This window comes from Sceloporus undulatus, chromosome 2, assembly GCF_019175285.1.
Source record: "Sceloporus undulatus isolate JIND9_A2432 ecotype Alabama chromosome 2, SceUnd_v1.1, whole genome shotgun sequence".
Taxonomy (NCBI): domain Eukaryota; kingdom Metazoa; phylum Chordata; class Lepidosauria; order Squamata; family Phrynosomatidae; genus Sceloporus; species Sceloporus undulatus.
Window position 1 is genome coordinate 46799248 of NC_056523.1, and position 16485 is coordinate 46815732.

General features: G+C 42.2%; 1 protein-coding gene across 5 annotated transcripts in view; it reads right to left on the reverse strand.

The window, feature by feature from the left end:
* LOC121923169 (protein SSUH2 homolog) overlaps window positions 1-16485 on the reverse strand; it is a 35435-nt gene that overhangs the window by 17110 nt on the left and 1840 nt on the right. The window contains exons 1-4 of one of the 5 annotated variants that reach the window (XM_042453327.1): window positions 16264-16389; window positions 5298-5376; window positions 4652-4781; window positions 3237-3297 (exon numbers count right to left, since the gene is read on the reverse strand). In XM_042453327.1, coding sequence (XP_042309261.1) covers window positions 3237-3297; window positions 4652-4781; window positions 5298-5376; window positions 16264-16273 — 280 coding nt within the window. In that variant the 5' untranslated portion in view covers window positions 16274-16389. Of the gene's footprint in view, window positions 1-3236; window positions 3298-4651; window positions 4782-5258; window positions 5377-16263; window positions 16390-16485 lie in introns of those variants that run through there. The other 4 variants (XM_042453331.1, XM_042453329.1, XM_042453328.1 and 1 more) reach the window with 4 other exon arrangements.

Below are 16485 nucleotides of genomic sequence, written 5' to 3' on the forward strand. Positions count from 1 at the left end.
ATTTTTTTAACATGTTAAGGAGAGCTGGTGAGGCATATTTGCTGTACCCTTTTCTCTCCATTTTGCTGTTCATGCATGCTCAGTAAGGGATTCTGGAGGCAGTTGTTGTTCACTTTGCTGGCTGTAGGTGCATTAGAATCAGCTGGTGCAAAATACCACTCTTTCCCAACTAAAACTTTGTAGATTGCAGACTTGATGTTGCTACCAGGCAATTAAAATCTTCAGCCTTCCTTCACCAACCTCCCAATGCTAGGTTAAAGTGATAATTTTAACAGAGTAAAAGGAGAAAGAGATGATTGGCAGTTGTAAAAAAAACTTTGCAAAAAGGAGCTTCTTTTGTTGTGGGATTCTTAAAGCCTGGACTTTCTCTCACTAAGTCCACCAGCTTGACAGAGCAGAGACGACAAGAGGACCCAGGAGATGCTGAGAATCCAAAAAACTGTTTATTTGCCGGCAAGTCCTCAGTGGAAATAAGCTACCCAAAATCTGAGGCCCAGAACCGAAGAAAATGGCTTTCTATATGGTACTTCAAACAAGGAGGTCTCTAACATACCTTCTATTGGCTGGTTCAAAGTTTAAATGTACAAAACTCTTCTTGCAATCCGAGCAAAGATACATGAATATATTAAAATATACTTTAGCACATTTGGAATATTTCATCACCTTTATCACCCATGTGTTGCTTTCTCATTTCAAGGATGCTACTCTCAATTGTTTTGGCTTTCAGAGCAACCTAGACGTCTTGATTTTACAAATGTAATCTTGTCTCTAAACATTTCTATTGCAAATCTTTCTCTGCATTTTCTCTCTCACAAGGCCCAAATTCAAAAATCTCATTTCTATAAATCTATGGTGCAACCATTTTCTATAAATCTATTGTGGGAATATTAATCATTAAAATCCATCCATCCCACTTTATCATAAATGCTTTGTTAACTGAAGTATGCCTGAATAGAATCGTAGTGTTGGAAAAGACCACAAGGGCCATCCAGTCCAATCCTCTGCCATGCAGGAAATCCCAATCAAAGCATACCCAACAAATGGCTATCCAGCCTTTGTTTAAAGACCTCCAAAGAAGGAGACTCCACCACTCTCTGAGGAAGTGTGTTCCACTGTCGAACAGCCCTTACTGTCAAGAAGTTCCTCCTAATGTTGAGGTGGAATCTCTTTTCCTGCAGCTTGCATCCATTGCTCCGGGTCCTGTTCTCTGGAGCTACAGAAACCAAGCTTGCTCCCTCCTCAATATAACATCCCTTCAAATATTTAAACAGGGCTATAATCATCACCTCTTAACCTTCTTTCCAGGTTAAACATCCTCCGCTCCCTAACTCGTTCCTCATAGGATATGGTTTGCAAGAATGTCATGGGGAACTTTGTCAAAGGCCTTACTGAAATCAAGATATACTATATCCACAGCATTCCCTTCATCTACCAAGCTGGTAATTTTATCAAAGAAAGAGATAAGGTTTGTCTGGCATGACTTGTTTCTCTGAAACCCATATTGACTTTTTATGATTATGGCATTGCCTTCTAGATGTTCACAGACTCTCTGTTTAATTATCTGTTCTAGAATCTTTCCTGGTATTGAGGTAAGACTAACTGGATGATAATTGTTGGGATCCTCTTCCCCCCTCCCCAAACATATTTCTCTAGTGACAATAGTTACCAGAATTCTGTCATGCTGCTTCTAAAAAAGGTTCTTAAAAAAGGATGGAATACCTTCCAAAAATCATAAGATTGTGCTTTAGACAGAAATATTGCCTACAGCAATGCTGCACCTTAATGGGCATGTGTTCATTTTAAAAATGTTTCAATAAAAAGGATTTATAGTTTTCAGCTATAACTCAGTTTAAATGCCAATGACGTATCAGAGGGAGGATTTTGCATGCAGACAAGATAATAGAGAGGAAGCTACTCCAGTTCCAATTGGGAAGGTCTTCCAGAGGTTATAGGTTGCCACCAAGAAAACTCTGGCGTGTTATAGATGCGCCGAAGGGGTGTATTAGGGTTAGAAAGGGGCGTATTAGGGTTGAGAAGGGGCGTCCCTTCTGAGTCCGTACAAAATGGTGGCGCCCGTCCACACCATTTTGACGTCGTGGACACATAGTGTCCAGATGTCGCGCAGCGGAAGTGACGCCACAAGTGCACGACTAGCACCTCGCGGTGCCACTTCCGGGGCACAGAAAGAAGTGTCATTTTGGCGCTTCTTTCTTGCTGCGCCCAGGAGCCACACAGTTTGGCCGCTGCCTTTCCCAGACACAGCAACCGACGGCGGCGGCAGACCGCCGCTTTTAGGCGGTCTGTAACGGGCCTCTTTCTCATCTCCCTGTCAAATATACTTCAAAAGCTAGTGGAGCCAAGAGCAAGACCAGCCCAGGGATTTGAAATAGTGCAATAACAATCTATGAAGAAATGCTTAAAAATCCAACACAATATAATATAACAAATCCATAAATCTCAACACAGTATATATATTAATGACCGGAATCAAATCACCATCAATTTGACAAGGGCAAAAATTACAAGAACTCAAAAGGCCTGGGTTTGTTATTGTGTGTCTTCAAGTCATTTCTGACTTATGGCAACCCTAAGGTGAACCTATCACAGAGTTTTCTGGGACTGACAGTATGTGACTCACCCAAGGTCACCCAGTGAGTTTCCATTGCTGAGCAGGGAATCAAACCCCCATCTGTAGAGTCCAAGTCCAAAGTAGTATCAAACCACTACACCATGCTGGAGAAGTCTTTAAAAATATTAGTATACTGGGCCCTTAGTATCCACTAGATTTGGCTTCCAGGACTCGCATGGATAGGAAAATCTGTGCATGCTCAAGTACCATTATATACAATGGCACAGAACAATTGTGTCCTTTATATAAAATAGCAAATCAATGGTTGCTTTGGGGAGGGGGGAAATTTAATATTTATAAACTGTGGATGGTTAAATCCATAGATGCAGAATCCATAGATACAGAGGGCAGGGTATACATGGATGCAGACGACAGTAATATGACCGTAAGACAGGAATGCAGAAAGTGCAGGTCACAGATTAAATGTGGCCCCACAGATGGCCTATGTAGTGGAATGGTATAGCACATAACCTATGAAATTCCAGTGTTGTTTCTGTTGTGGGTTGATTATTACAGCATGACAGATAAATAATTATTGGTTATCATGTTCAATTGGATATCATGTTCAAGAAGAACACAAATTCATAAGTAGCATAATAGCACTTACCTTTATAAGGTTCAGACTTCCATTTGCAAGACCTTAATTCACTGAAAGTCTCCAAACGATACTGGGGAAAATTTTTGAAACATTAGAACATAGAACAACGCAGAAACAAATTTTAAAAAGACACCGGGGATATCTGAAACTGTTTATATGAAGTGAACTGTTGTCTTCAATACTTCTGCTACAATCACCAAAAGGTTATTTTCATAAAGCTAGGAATTAAAAGAAAATCATGTGCTATAATATGAAAACGTATTTGTGTGTGTATAGTCATGTGCATGCAGATGTATACAGGTATATTAAATATATACTGTTGTTTTTATACTGATGTTGTAAATTACAATATATACAATACATTGGACCCTTGGTATATGCTGGGGTTTGGTTCCAAGACCCAGTGTGGACACCAAAATCCATGGATGTTCAAGTCCCATTAAATATAATGGCATAATAAAATGATGTCTCTTATATAAAATGTCAAAATCAAGGTTCACTTTTTGAACTTTATATATATATTAAATATTTCAAGCTGTGGATGCTTGAATCTGTGGATATCAGTGGATATGGAGGGCTGACTATATTCCTACTAATCTATGAAAAATGTAAATGTAAACTACTGAAAAATAAATGGCAAACAATTAATTTATAGATACAACTTATATTTATTATTAAAAGGCTAGTGGCTGATGCTAGGAAAGAATTTAGCCCATGCGAAGGGATTGCTCCTGACTGCTGTGCTTCATAAGTACAATGGTCTGGCATACTCCACTGCCCCACTGCCATGAAGTATAACCATCACCACATTCAGAATCAGTCTGAAGAAGAGTTATGCAAACAGAAATCTATGTATGCAGGACAAGGATGGGAAACTGCACCGTGGCCAGGGGTTAGCTTTTCCCCAACTGCTCATAAACTACAGAAACACACACACACACAGAGAGAGAGAATGCCCACATTCCTCAATTTTCTGACCCTCTCTCAATCTTCTGAGCCTCTCTCAAAATGGCAAAGATACCAAAGATACCAGAAGAAAAGTTTTGCTATTTGGGGTGGTGGGGGTTCAGTGTTGGTGGTGGGGATGTTTTCACATGTTAAGGGGGCTTTGTGCATGGCTTCTGGGCAAAAACTGATATATAGATATAGATATGCATGTATATGTATATGTATATGTAAGGACTGGAGGCTGTCAGATGCTGTTCCTGATGTAAGACTTCCCCCTTCACCAGAATACTGTAGAAATGATATCCGAAAAAACAACAACAAAAAAAAACTATTACATATGAAGCAGCTGTACTGTAATAATAACTATTATATATATATATATATATATATATATATATATATATATATATATATATATATATAAATAGGTCTACTGCCATGTGATAACACTGAGGAGCTGCAATAATTTCACTTACTCTGTATGTATTGAATGGTTTTAAATCACAAATCACCATCTCTCTGGCTGGATCTTTGCTGTAGCAGCACTTGCTTTCCGTGTATTCAGCAAAAGCTTCTTTAGCCACATTTTCTGAAATGTTGGTGACACTGCAGAAGAGATTAGAGTTGGGAAGGAAAATAAGCAGGAGTGACATGGCAGACTACTGCTTGAAGCCATACATTAGTGAATGCAACAGGTATGATGAAAATGCCAAGTGAATATTATATTTCTTTATATGAAATTGTCTAACCCATTGTTCCCCTAGAACACCAAAAGTTGGTGCCAAAGTATTTCAAACAAGCAACAGAAGGGAAATTATCATAATCTCTCTACTGTGCCAAACATGACAAACATTATCATAGGAAACCCTAAAGCTAAAGTGAATAGGTAACAAATTTATGAGATGAACCATGTATGATGCCTAATCATAGAATGACTGAAAGAAATGAAAGGGCCTTCCAAGCCAACCCTTGCCATGCAGGAATATAAAATCAAAGCACCAGCAACAGATGGCTATCCTGCCTGGTTAAAAACTTCCATAAATGGAAACTCCACTACTCTCCAAGGTAGCAAATAAGAACTACCTTTGATTAGCACATTTGAAGGAACACTATCCATCTTACTTCCAGTTTCTCTGTGTTGTGTGCGGTTCACCTTCAGAAACAGGAATAACATTAGGTGAGGAATAGGAATGTCCTCCCTCTGTAATGAAAGAAGACACCATGAGAAAAGCAATTGTGTATTTTCTTTGTGGAGTGAGGAGCAACATGCTAAACAGATCTTTTGGTTTTCCCTTTTCTCTGAACAATAAATGAGAAAGCACACATTGCAATCACCATGCCCTATTCATTTTGCTTAATAGCACAAAACAAAATATTTTAATCAGGAGAAAAATAAAGAAGGAATAGAATATACAGAACTGTCACTTTTGCATCTGCTGAATTAATTATGTGTGATGGCTGGATAGGATAGAAGAAAAGTGAAATATATATAAAGAGTTAAATAGAGTATCATACCAAACATACAATATGAAAAATGGTATACAACATAGCCAAAAGTCACATTATATATTTGGCAAGATAATAAATGAAATATATAACAATATAAAATGTTCAACATAAAGACCAAAATTTGTACAAACTCCAGAACAAACAAACTCCAGTTGTACGATCAAGTAGTTATTGTAAGATTGATGAACGACCCAACTTATAGAGAAATCCAGCAAACAATTATTAAAAACTGGTAGGCTATAAATCATAGGCAACCAAAGTCCAGCAAACAATTATTAATGATAAAATGCTGCATATCAAGACACAGTGATGGATAGTTTGTTTAGAAAGAACCTGTGAAAGACTTGGGCACATGAAGTAATGAAAAGCTGAAATTTTGAAAAAGTTGTGCAAGTTTTGGGAACAACCATCTGATTGTATATGATTTTACAGCCTGCCAGTCATTAGTTATTACAGAATGGAGGAAGGGCAGAAACAGAAAAACAACAAAATATATTTTTGAGTATTTTGATCCTACAGGACTCTCTTAATAAGCCACTGCTTAACTGCACAACACTAGATCACTAGAAAGATCCTTAATGTTTGCTTCAGCTCAGAAAAAGGTGTGTTCATAAATATACTTGTCACCACTTGTTGTACCCTTACAGGCAGTAGGAACATAAGATGCTGGTGTTTGAGTCCTGGACACAGCAGAGGGGAAACCTACAACATAAAAGATGGCTACAGACTGGCATCACTGGTCACCTCACTGCTGGTTTTTGCATCTGCTTCTTTTTGCTGAACAGACAATAACAGAAGTGATTCAACAATAGGAGGAATTTCCTGACATTAAGGGCTATTCGACAGTGGAACACACTCCCTCGGAGTGTGGTGGAGTCTCCTTCCTTGGAGGTCTTTAAACGGAGGCTGGATGGCCATCTGTCATGGATGCTTTGATTGAGAGTTCCTGCATGGCCGGGGCTTGACCTGGATGGCCCTTGTGGTCTCTTCCAGCTCTACGATTCTATGATTCTACAATTCTACAATTCTAACTGCCTGCTCTGAGTGTGCAATCAGGGCTGTGTCTGGTGTGGAGGAAGCATATAGGAAAAATTGTCAGCTGCTTGTCAGAGGGCCAGTGGTGTCACTAGGGTTGGTGTCACCCAGTGCAGTAACTCATGGTGTCATTCATTTACTTCATCTCATACCACACAATATAGAATCCTTACTAATGTTTTTTGTACTAAAATTACTCATAAATATTAATTCCCATATATCACTTAATGCAATGGCAATAGTTGCTACACAAACAACTAGCAAAAATAAAATCAGACCTTTAAATAAAAATATCATATGCACAGCCTAACTGTATTTACATGTACATAGTTTCATGTGGTTAAACTGAAAATTTGATAAGATGTGATCCTTTCAAAGAAAAATTTAAAAGAATAAAAAAAATTAACATTAAAAAATTAACATTCAAATTGATTTAAAAACAAACCAAAAAACAAACCTGGGCCTCTCCTTTATCCTCCTTCACCCTGCTCACCCCATCTCTTCAACATGTTAAAGAGACGCTGACAAACACCACAGCCCATTTCTGACCAAAGGCAGATGTTTAGGCAGCAATGGTGTCACATGCCCTTATGGTGTCACCTGGTGCAACCTGAAACTCTTGCATGCCCTTATTGATGACCCTGCAGAGGGCTATATATCACCTCCACCATCAAAGGCATTAAGGAGATCAGCTCACCAGCTTGTATTCCCATGTGTGGGATGTAAACACACAGGGACGGATTCTATCACACAGCAGTGTCTCCAGACAGTATTCATCTCGTGGGATTTTCCTATTCTTTAAAAGATCTGGGAGAAGTCTGGGTTGGGTATGGGATGAGTACTGCCCAGGGACGGAGCTGTGCCATAGAATCCATCCATGTGTGTTTACATCCCATGCCTGGTGCAGGAATAAAAGCTGTTTTGTTAATCGATTATGCCTTTGTGTATCAGTTGTCAGAGAGCAGAAGATGGAGGGGGCAATTATTCTCACACTCTGCTGGCAAGCTTGCTTTAAGCAATTGACAGCTACTCCACAAGCAGAATTCTGGGCTAGATAGGCCCTTAGACCAAGTGAAAGTGGCCATTCTTATAATAATAATAATAATTTGTTTTATTTATATACCGCTATTCCAAAGATCATAGCGGTGGACAGCAAGTAAGCTAATTAGCAAGTAAGCTAATTTGCCCCCAACAGTCTAGGTACTCATTTTAGCGACCTCGGAAGGATGCAAGCCTGAGTTGAGCTTGGGCCCTTTTGCTGGTCTTGAACTCGCAACCTTGTGGTTTCGAGTGAATGGCTGCAGTACAGGCATTTAACCACTGCGCCACCAGGGCTCCTTATGTTTGCACTGAGCATACTCCTCTACTAATCTTGCACACTTCTTTGGACAGCAGTGTGCATTCATTCCAGAGGGGAAGTGAATGGGTAATAGAGCCATTATATAATCCACTATCCTTTTGGTGACATGCATAGTGCAGCTTATACATGTTTATATCACCATTTTGTCTTCATGGAGGTTAGTGTTCTTTTCCTCCCTCTGCAATGACTTAAGCCCCATGGCAGGGACGTAGCCAGGATTTTGAGAAGGGGGGGTCCAGACTAAGTGCCACCATTTTGAAGGGCTGAAAGCCCCCACCCCCAAGTTTGTCCTTGGAGTGAAGGGAAGGGGAGGAAAAAGAGAAAAGAGGGCTTGCTCCCTGACATCCTCCTCTCAGGGCTCCTGCTGCCCTGGTGCCTTCCCCAAAACCCAAATGCGCGGGGAGCTCTGGCTGAAGCAGGAGCAGCAACCAGGGCATGGTCCCTTTTCAGGGGGGGGGAGGTGTCCTGCCTCATCCTCTGCTCTCTGGAGGGCAACCTGCATGTGGAGGGGGGCAGGGAAGGGAGAGGAAGAGAGAGTACGCCAAATAGAGCGAAAGAGGGAGAGAGAGAAACCACGGCCACACCTAGACTTCAATCTACTTCCTCAGATGCATTTAGATGCAATAATAATTATAACATGTAGAGAGATCTTGCAGCACCTTTGGGACTCACTGAAAGAAAGAAATTAACGGCATGAGCTTTTGAAGACAGTCTACTTCTTCAGATGCATTTAGATGCAACAACAACAACAATATGTAGAGAGATCTTGTAGCCCCTTTGAGACTAACTGAAAGAAACACATTGGCAGCATGAGTTTTCCTAGATGTCAGGTTTCCTAGCATTTTCCTCAGATGCATTTAGATCCAATAATAATAATAATAATAATAATAATAATAATAAGTAGAGAGATCTTGCAGCACTTTTGAGACTCACCGAAAGAAAGAAATTGGAGCATGAGCTTTCCTAGACTTCAGTCTACTTCCTCAAGTGCATTTGTGGCTTGCAAAAGATCACCCAGTGGCTTTGTATGGTCCAGTTGGGAATCAAACCCTGGACTCCAGAGTCATAGTACTCCAGTGATCAAACCACTATGGAGTAGGAGAATTAAATAGGGCAGCTATGGGCCATTTGTGGCCATGGGTCATTGTTTTGTGGTCCTCCCATCCATCCTCCCCAATTCCAAAATTATTATTATTATTATTATTATTATTATTATTATTATTATTATTTCCCAACATTTATATCCTGCCTTTCTGTCAAAGTGGGACCCAAGGCGGCTAACAACACATAGAAAACACATTAAAACAACAATGAAAATCGTAAAAAATACATTTAAAAATTACAAATATAAAATATAAAATTCCAGAGGTTAAAATCAGCCAAACCCATGCATCAGGAGGGGGTCTTTGGCTAAGAGAGAGGAGAGAAGGAGTGAAAGACACTCTGTACATGCTCAGGTACCCACTGATTCTAAGACTGAGCATTGAAACAATAATTCTGAGGTTCAGAGGCTTGGTGGCCTTCCCTTCAACACAAGCAAGGTCCCTTCCAGAAAGAAAATGGAGAGGGGTGGGGAGTGGGTTTAACTCATGGATAGAGGTCCCACTGGGTGACCATGGGCAGGTCACACTCTCTCAGCCCCAGAAAAGCACCCTCTGGAAAAATTTGCCAAGAAAACCCCATGATAGATTTGCCTTAGGGTTGCCATGAGTCAGAACCAACTTGCAAATAGCATCAGCAAAAGAGCTCCAAAGCTGCATCCACACTGCAGAAATAGTGCAGCTTGAAAACACTTTAACTGACTGGCTCCATGCTATGGGATCCTGGGATTTGTAGTTTTGGGAGCTATTTAGCCATCTCTGCCAGCCACAAGAATCTGAAGTGCAATTCCCAGATCTCCTCATCATTTCATCATTTATTTCATTTCTGTGCCACCTTTTCCCCCAGAAAAGGACCCAAGGCAGTTTGGTTTTTATGGTTGACACCACTTTAACTTCCATTATAATTCTGTGCTATGGAATCTTGGGATTTGTAGTTTTGAGGAGCTGTTTAGCCATCTCTGTCAGGTGCCACAACAAACTTCAAATCCCAGCATTCCACAGCATGGAGCCAAGGGCAGTTAAAGTGGCATCAAAATGGATTATTTCTTTAGTGCAGATGTAAACAGAGTCCTTCCTCTCAAGCTGTTCACATCAGATAAATTCAGATTGATAAAGTAAAGTGCAGCTGCTCAAGCAATTAGCGGCAGCCACTCTGTTCATGCTCAGAGACACTCTGTTCATATTCTGAGACACTCAGAGGGGGGCAAAAAAGGAGCTACTTGAGGATGAGCTTATGAAACATGAATGGGTTTAATGGTTGGACTCAAGTAGCTTCAATATATACCATTATATATATATATAAACATACCAAACTCCAAAATACAGTGGTACCTCGGGTTACGAAATTAATTCGTTCCGCGGCTAATTTCGTAACCCGAAAAACCTTCGTAACCTGAATTGCCATAGGCGCTAATGGAAAAAAATAGCTCTCTGCTGCCCTCCGGTGGCGGCATAGCGCCGAGGTTTTTTCGTAACCCGAAAAAACCTTCGTAAGCCGAAACAATAAATCCCTATGGGATTTTTTCGTATCCCGAAAAATTCGTAAGCTGGGTAATTCGTATCCCGGGGTACCACTGTACAGTACATCTAGTCCTCAGCAGTTTGGATAAGGGAGATTCAACCTGTAGTTGATTGTTGTTATTAGAAGTCACCTTTTCTTTCTTTGATATTTCCTTTTAGAGCCTTCCTTCTCCCTTCCTTCCATTTTCTTCCTTCCTTCCTTCTCCTTCCTTCCTTTTTTCCTTTCTCTTCCTTCCTTCCTTTAGTTCTCCCTACCCTCGTTTTTCCTTCCTTTTTTCTGTGTGTCTTCCTTCCCTCTTCTTCTTCCTCCTCCTCCTCCTCTCCCGGACGGAGACCTTTTTTGGCAAAAGCCCAGAGGAGGAGGGAGAAGGAAAGAGGGGCAAAGATGTTGCTGGGAGGGAGACCAGCCCTCTCCCCTCCCTCTCTCTCTCTCCTGAGTCCGCTCCGACGGAAGGAGGAAGCAGCTTGAACAACAGGCATTGCCCCCACCTCAAGGCTCCCTCCCTCCCTCTCCCTGAGACTTTCCCCCCCTTTCACTCTCTATCCAAGTCCCTGCTTTTGATGGAGAGGAGGGGGGGAAGGAGCTTGATGGGGGGGGGTCCTGAGGAGGAGGAGTGGAAGCCGGACTCTGAAGGAACCGAAAGGGAAAGAGTCACAGGGACTCCCTCCCTCCCTCTCTCTGAGCTTGGCATTCAAGCTCCTTCCTCCTCCCTCCTCCCTCCCCCCTCCATTAAAGCCACGGAGCAGAGGAAAAGAGGAACTTTTGTTTTGTCTTTCCTCTGTTCCCTCGCCGTGGTTTTAATGGAGGGGAGGGGGGAGGAGCTTGAATACCCCCAGGGCCTGATGGGGGGGTCCGACCCCCCACCCCCCCCCCCTGGCTACGTCCTTGCCCATGGACTCATGGTGTTTTTCTGACAGTGCCTTATGGAGGAGGAAGAGGAAAGAAGCAGCTTATCCTTGTAGTTAGATGCAGAATCATCTGCCAAGATCTCCAAAGGAACCCAGTTGGTGTTGATGAATACTGTCAATGGTCTGCACTTGGCTACAGAGTGCAGACCATTGTCTCTCAGATTCCTCCTCAGTACCCCGCAGCTACTGAATGGTTGGTGGAACTGTAGCTAAACAGTGCTCTGCAATACAGAACTTGAACACTGAGTTAAAGAAAATATGGCACAGAACAGTGCAATGCTAACTTTAGGTGTTACACAAATCATATACAGTGGTACCCCGGGTTACGAAATTAATTCGTTCCGCCGCCGCTTTCGTAACCCGAAATACTTCGCAAGCCGAAAAACCCATAGGCGCTAATGGGGAAAAGCCGCGATTTCGTGTGAAATAGCGCCGAAAAGCACCAAAAATTTTTTCGTAACCCGAAAAAACCTTCGTAACCCGGAACAGTTTTTTTAAATGGATTTTTTTCGTAACCCGGAAATTCCGTAAGGCGGCGCATTCGTATCCCGGGGTACCACTGTATCTTATATCAGACAAAGATACAGCAATATCTTGCTGTATGTCCAACTGCACAGGCAAAACTTCAAGTGTTATAAATTTATCCAATCTATTTAAGTAAGAATTCATATTGTTACTAAACCTGGGACTGTTTATTACTCTTATATTAGTTACATTTATATCTCACCTCTCCCTCAAAGAGACCAAAGGAGCTGTGCCTGGCTGTTATGCCCCTGTTTATCCTCATGATAATTCAGTAAGGTTGACCAGGCTCAGGGACGTAGCCAGGATTTTAGGAAGGGGGGGGCCAGACTAAGTGCCACCATTATAATGGGGGGTGGGGGCAGCGGCACAGCAGCACACCCCCTTTTTTTTTATAGGAGGGGGGGGGGGGTCCAACCCCCAACACCCCCCCCCCCCTTGGCTACGTCCCTGCCAGGCTGAAAGACAGTGACTAGCCCAGGATCACCAGAAGTTTCATGGCTCAGTGATGTGTCAAACCAGTCCAAGAGCTTTATTTCATGAAAGGAAAAAAGACAAAATGGAGTAGAAGAGCAGTGGCTTTCTCCATGCCTCTCTGTGTCAATGTGCCATTGTAGCATCTCCATTCTCTTCACAAGGGAGAGGGCCATAAAAGTGTGCCTTTTGTCAAATGGATTTTTCCAGCATGCCAAAAGACACACTTTTACAACTGTACCACTTGAGAAGGTAACAGACATGATACAGCAGCATATGGAAGGGCATGGAGAAAGCTGCTGCTCTCCTGCTCCATTTCAGTTTTCTTTTCTCACGCACGAAGGCTGCAGCATTCCAACCACTAAACCAAATTTGCTCCTCGTTGTTGTTGCTGTTGTGAACCTTTCCAACTTATGACAACCCTAAGGTGAACCTATAATGGGGTTTTCTTGACATGCTTCTTCAGAGGAGGTTTGCCATTGCCATCCTCTGAAGCTGAGAGTGTGACTTGCCCAAGGTCACCCAGTGAGCTTCCATGGCCAAGCAAGGATTTAAACTCTGGTCTCCAATGTCCAATGCTCTAACTACTACACCAACAGATTCTAAAATTATTCTGGGTGTTTGTGTGTATGTGTGTGTTTACCTCGAAGATGAAATGGAGATGCAGTTTTGTAACATCCTTCTTTTTAAAAAAAATGTAACTCTTTTCATCCCCATCACTAAAAAAAAATAACACTTTTCAGTAGATTTTAAATATCTGTAGGTTTTTAATGTTTAAATGGTCATGACAGATTTGTCCACACAACACCAAAGGTGTGTAGTATCTTTTTTTGAAGGGTCATACTGCACATTCTGTGGTGTGAAATTAAAGATTTCCAATGCAACACAGCCTCTTTTTCCCTGCCCTTACAGCCTGCCTTATACAAGCTAATGTTCAAAGATCGCTGCATGTTCATGGTTGCATCTCAACACATATGCTGCCTGTGCTAGCACATTTATACATTACATTAGCAATCCAAGTAAAATTTACTTTAGTGGCAAGCACATGTTATCTACAAACAGGCCCATACTAAATATATAAAACTGATAAATTAAAAAGCATTAATCATAAAAACTTTAATGTATAATCATGACCCAGAAATCACTCAGAGTTTAAGAAGACGTATTCACTTGTAAGAGCCTTTAGGTTGGCTGCTTAAAAAGATGCAGGGAGGGGGGCTGAAAACTAAGCATACTGTCTTTAACTTAAACAATAACCAGGAAAAATGTGTCAAAACATCACCTAACAACAGCAGAACTGCAAAGTGAAATAGGACACAGGGCTCCTCTCCCTTTAATGTAGAATAGTGGCCTTAAACTCAAGTCCAGTAGTTCCCAAACTTTGGTTTTCATGATGTTTTGGACCTCACTTCCCAGAAGCCCCAGCCAGCTTGGTGAACAGCTAGGAATTCTGAGAGCTGAGGTCCAAAACATCTGGAAAACCAAGTTGGGGAACCACAGCTTTAATCCTTCAGATTTTTGGATTTCAAACTCCAGTTATCTTACTCAGTATGGCCAACACTCAGGGATTATAGGATCTGAAACCCCAAACATCCAGAGATCTATAGTTTAAGAACCACTGGTAGTGAGAATTTCAGAAAGTCTTGCTCATGAGACAAGCAAGGAATGCCTTCTTCTACACAACCATTAAAGAGCCCTGTCCCTTATTTCATTGGGAGACCCTAAGCAAGAGTTGAACAGAACTGGAGAAATGGCAAGAGAAGGAGGAAATCCACAGTAACCATCAGTTGCTGGCATTTCTAAGGTGGCAAGTTCCCACCATCACTATTTCAAAAGATTTGATCATTTCTTCATAATAGATTGCTCCCAGGCATAAATACCCTAAAACCAGATTTCAAGCTAAGTAGGGTCAGCTCTGGTTGTTACTTGGATAGGAGACTTCCAATAAATGCCAGGTTTGTTGCTATGGACCTTCCTATTGTGAACCTGTAATGGGGTTTACTTGGCAAGATTTGTTCAAAGAAGGTTTACCATGGCCTTCCTCTGAGGCCGAGAGCATGTGACTTGTCCAAGATCACCCAGTTGGTCTCATGGTCAAGCAGGGAATCGAACCCAGGTCACGTAGAAATGCCAGGCACTGTAGGCAATATTTCAGAGGAAGGAACTGGCCAGACCATCTCTGAATATTCCTTGCCAAGAAAACCCTGTGAAATTAATGGTGTCACTATAAGATGATAGCCCACTTGAAAGTACACACACACACACACACACACACACCCTTCCTGTCAGAAAGATGGCAGAAATGGTAAGGGAAAAACAAGAAGATTAAAAATGGGAGGTGATGGTTGTTTGGAAATCTCCTGACAGCAAAGTTCTGTGAAAAAGATAAAGTATTGTTCCGCGAATCTGGAGAAAGTATAGATGGCACAGCCAAAGAAAATCCATCAGTCAATCAATTCCTATAGATAGGGTTTGCCTCAAACAAACACATACACAGATACACAGAGATATTGCAGAGCTGCTATTCTGCTTCAACTGCCTTGGTTCTATCCTATAGATTTCTGGGGTTTCCATTTTAGGAAGGGGCATTTAGAATTCTCAGACAGAGAGCTCTTAGTGCCTCTCCGAACTATAAATCCCAGGATTTCATAGGGTGTTGCCACAGAAGTTAAGTGTGGCGGTATGGTTTGAGTGTTGGACTATGATTCTGGAGGCCATGGAAATCTATTGGGTGATCCTGGGCACATCACACTCTCTCAGCCTCCCCAGGGGAAGGCGAGAGCAAAAATCCCCTCTGAACATCCCATGCCAGGAAAACCCCAGGAGGAGCTGAGAAGTCCAAATGCCCCCTTTGCTAAACAGGATGGAACAGTTCAAGTGGAATCATAGTGCTCACATATTGCAGTGTGAATGGGCTCCGGATCTCACCCACACAGGAGAAGTGATCAAATTTATTTATTCTATTTATTTATTTATGGTATTTATACCGCACTCTTCAGCCCTAAAGTCTCTCAGACTCGCTTACTGATAGTTATTCAGATGTTTCCTGCTCTCAGGCTTACAATCTAAAAAGACATGACACAAAAGGACAAAGGAATGGTGGTGGGGAAGGACACACCTTTACTTACTATGGCTCTGGGAATTGTACTTTGTCGTGGCACCAGAGCTCTCTGGCAGAGAAGGCGAAGTGCCTTGCGTAACTACAAATCCCATCCCTGGAACCCCACAGCATTAAGTGACATGGCAGTTGAAGTGGTGTCATAGCATCCTAAAATTGGAAGTGACCCCAAGGGACATCCAGTCCAACCCCATTCTGCCATGCAGAAACTCACAATTCCCCAAGGCAGCATAGTCCACTGCCAAAAACCTCTTACTGTCAGGAAGTCCCTCCTAATGCTGAGGTGCCAACCTGGATTAGTTCTGCAGTGCGGATGCAGCCTCATCACCAGGGCAAAACAAGACACCCAGCCAGAGGCTGCATCCACACTGCAGAAGGAGTCTCTTTTGACCTCACTTTCACTGCCATGACTCCAGGCTATGGCATTCTGGCCACAACAATCAGGGCAGTTAAAGCGGGGTCAAAACGGGCCATTTCTGCAGTGTGGATGCAGCCAGAGAAAGATCCCAAAACCCAGAAGATGGAGGGGGCTCGTCTTACCCGACAGCATCACGGGGGAGAGGAAAACAGGGTGGATCTGGAGTTTCCTCTCAAAGCCTTGTTGCTGCTCTGTTTTGTATCTGCCTTGCCTGGCTTCTTCCTCCTCCTGAGCCTGAGCTTTTTTTCCCCCAAGAATTTCCGGCTTTGGGAAAACCCCGTCCCAGTTTCCCAGCCCAACCCAAGCAGGGAGAAAGAGAGAGGCGGCTCTGGGGCTGCTTTGGA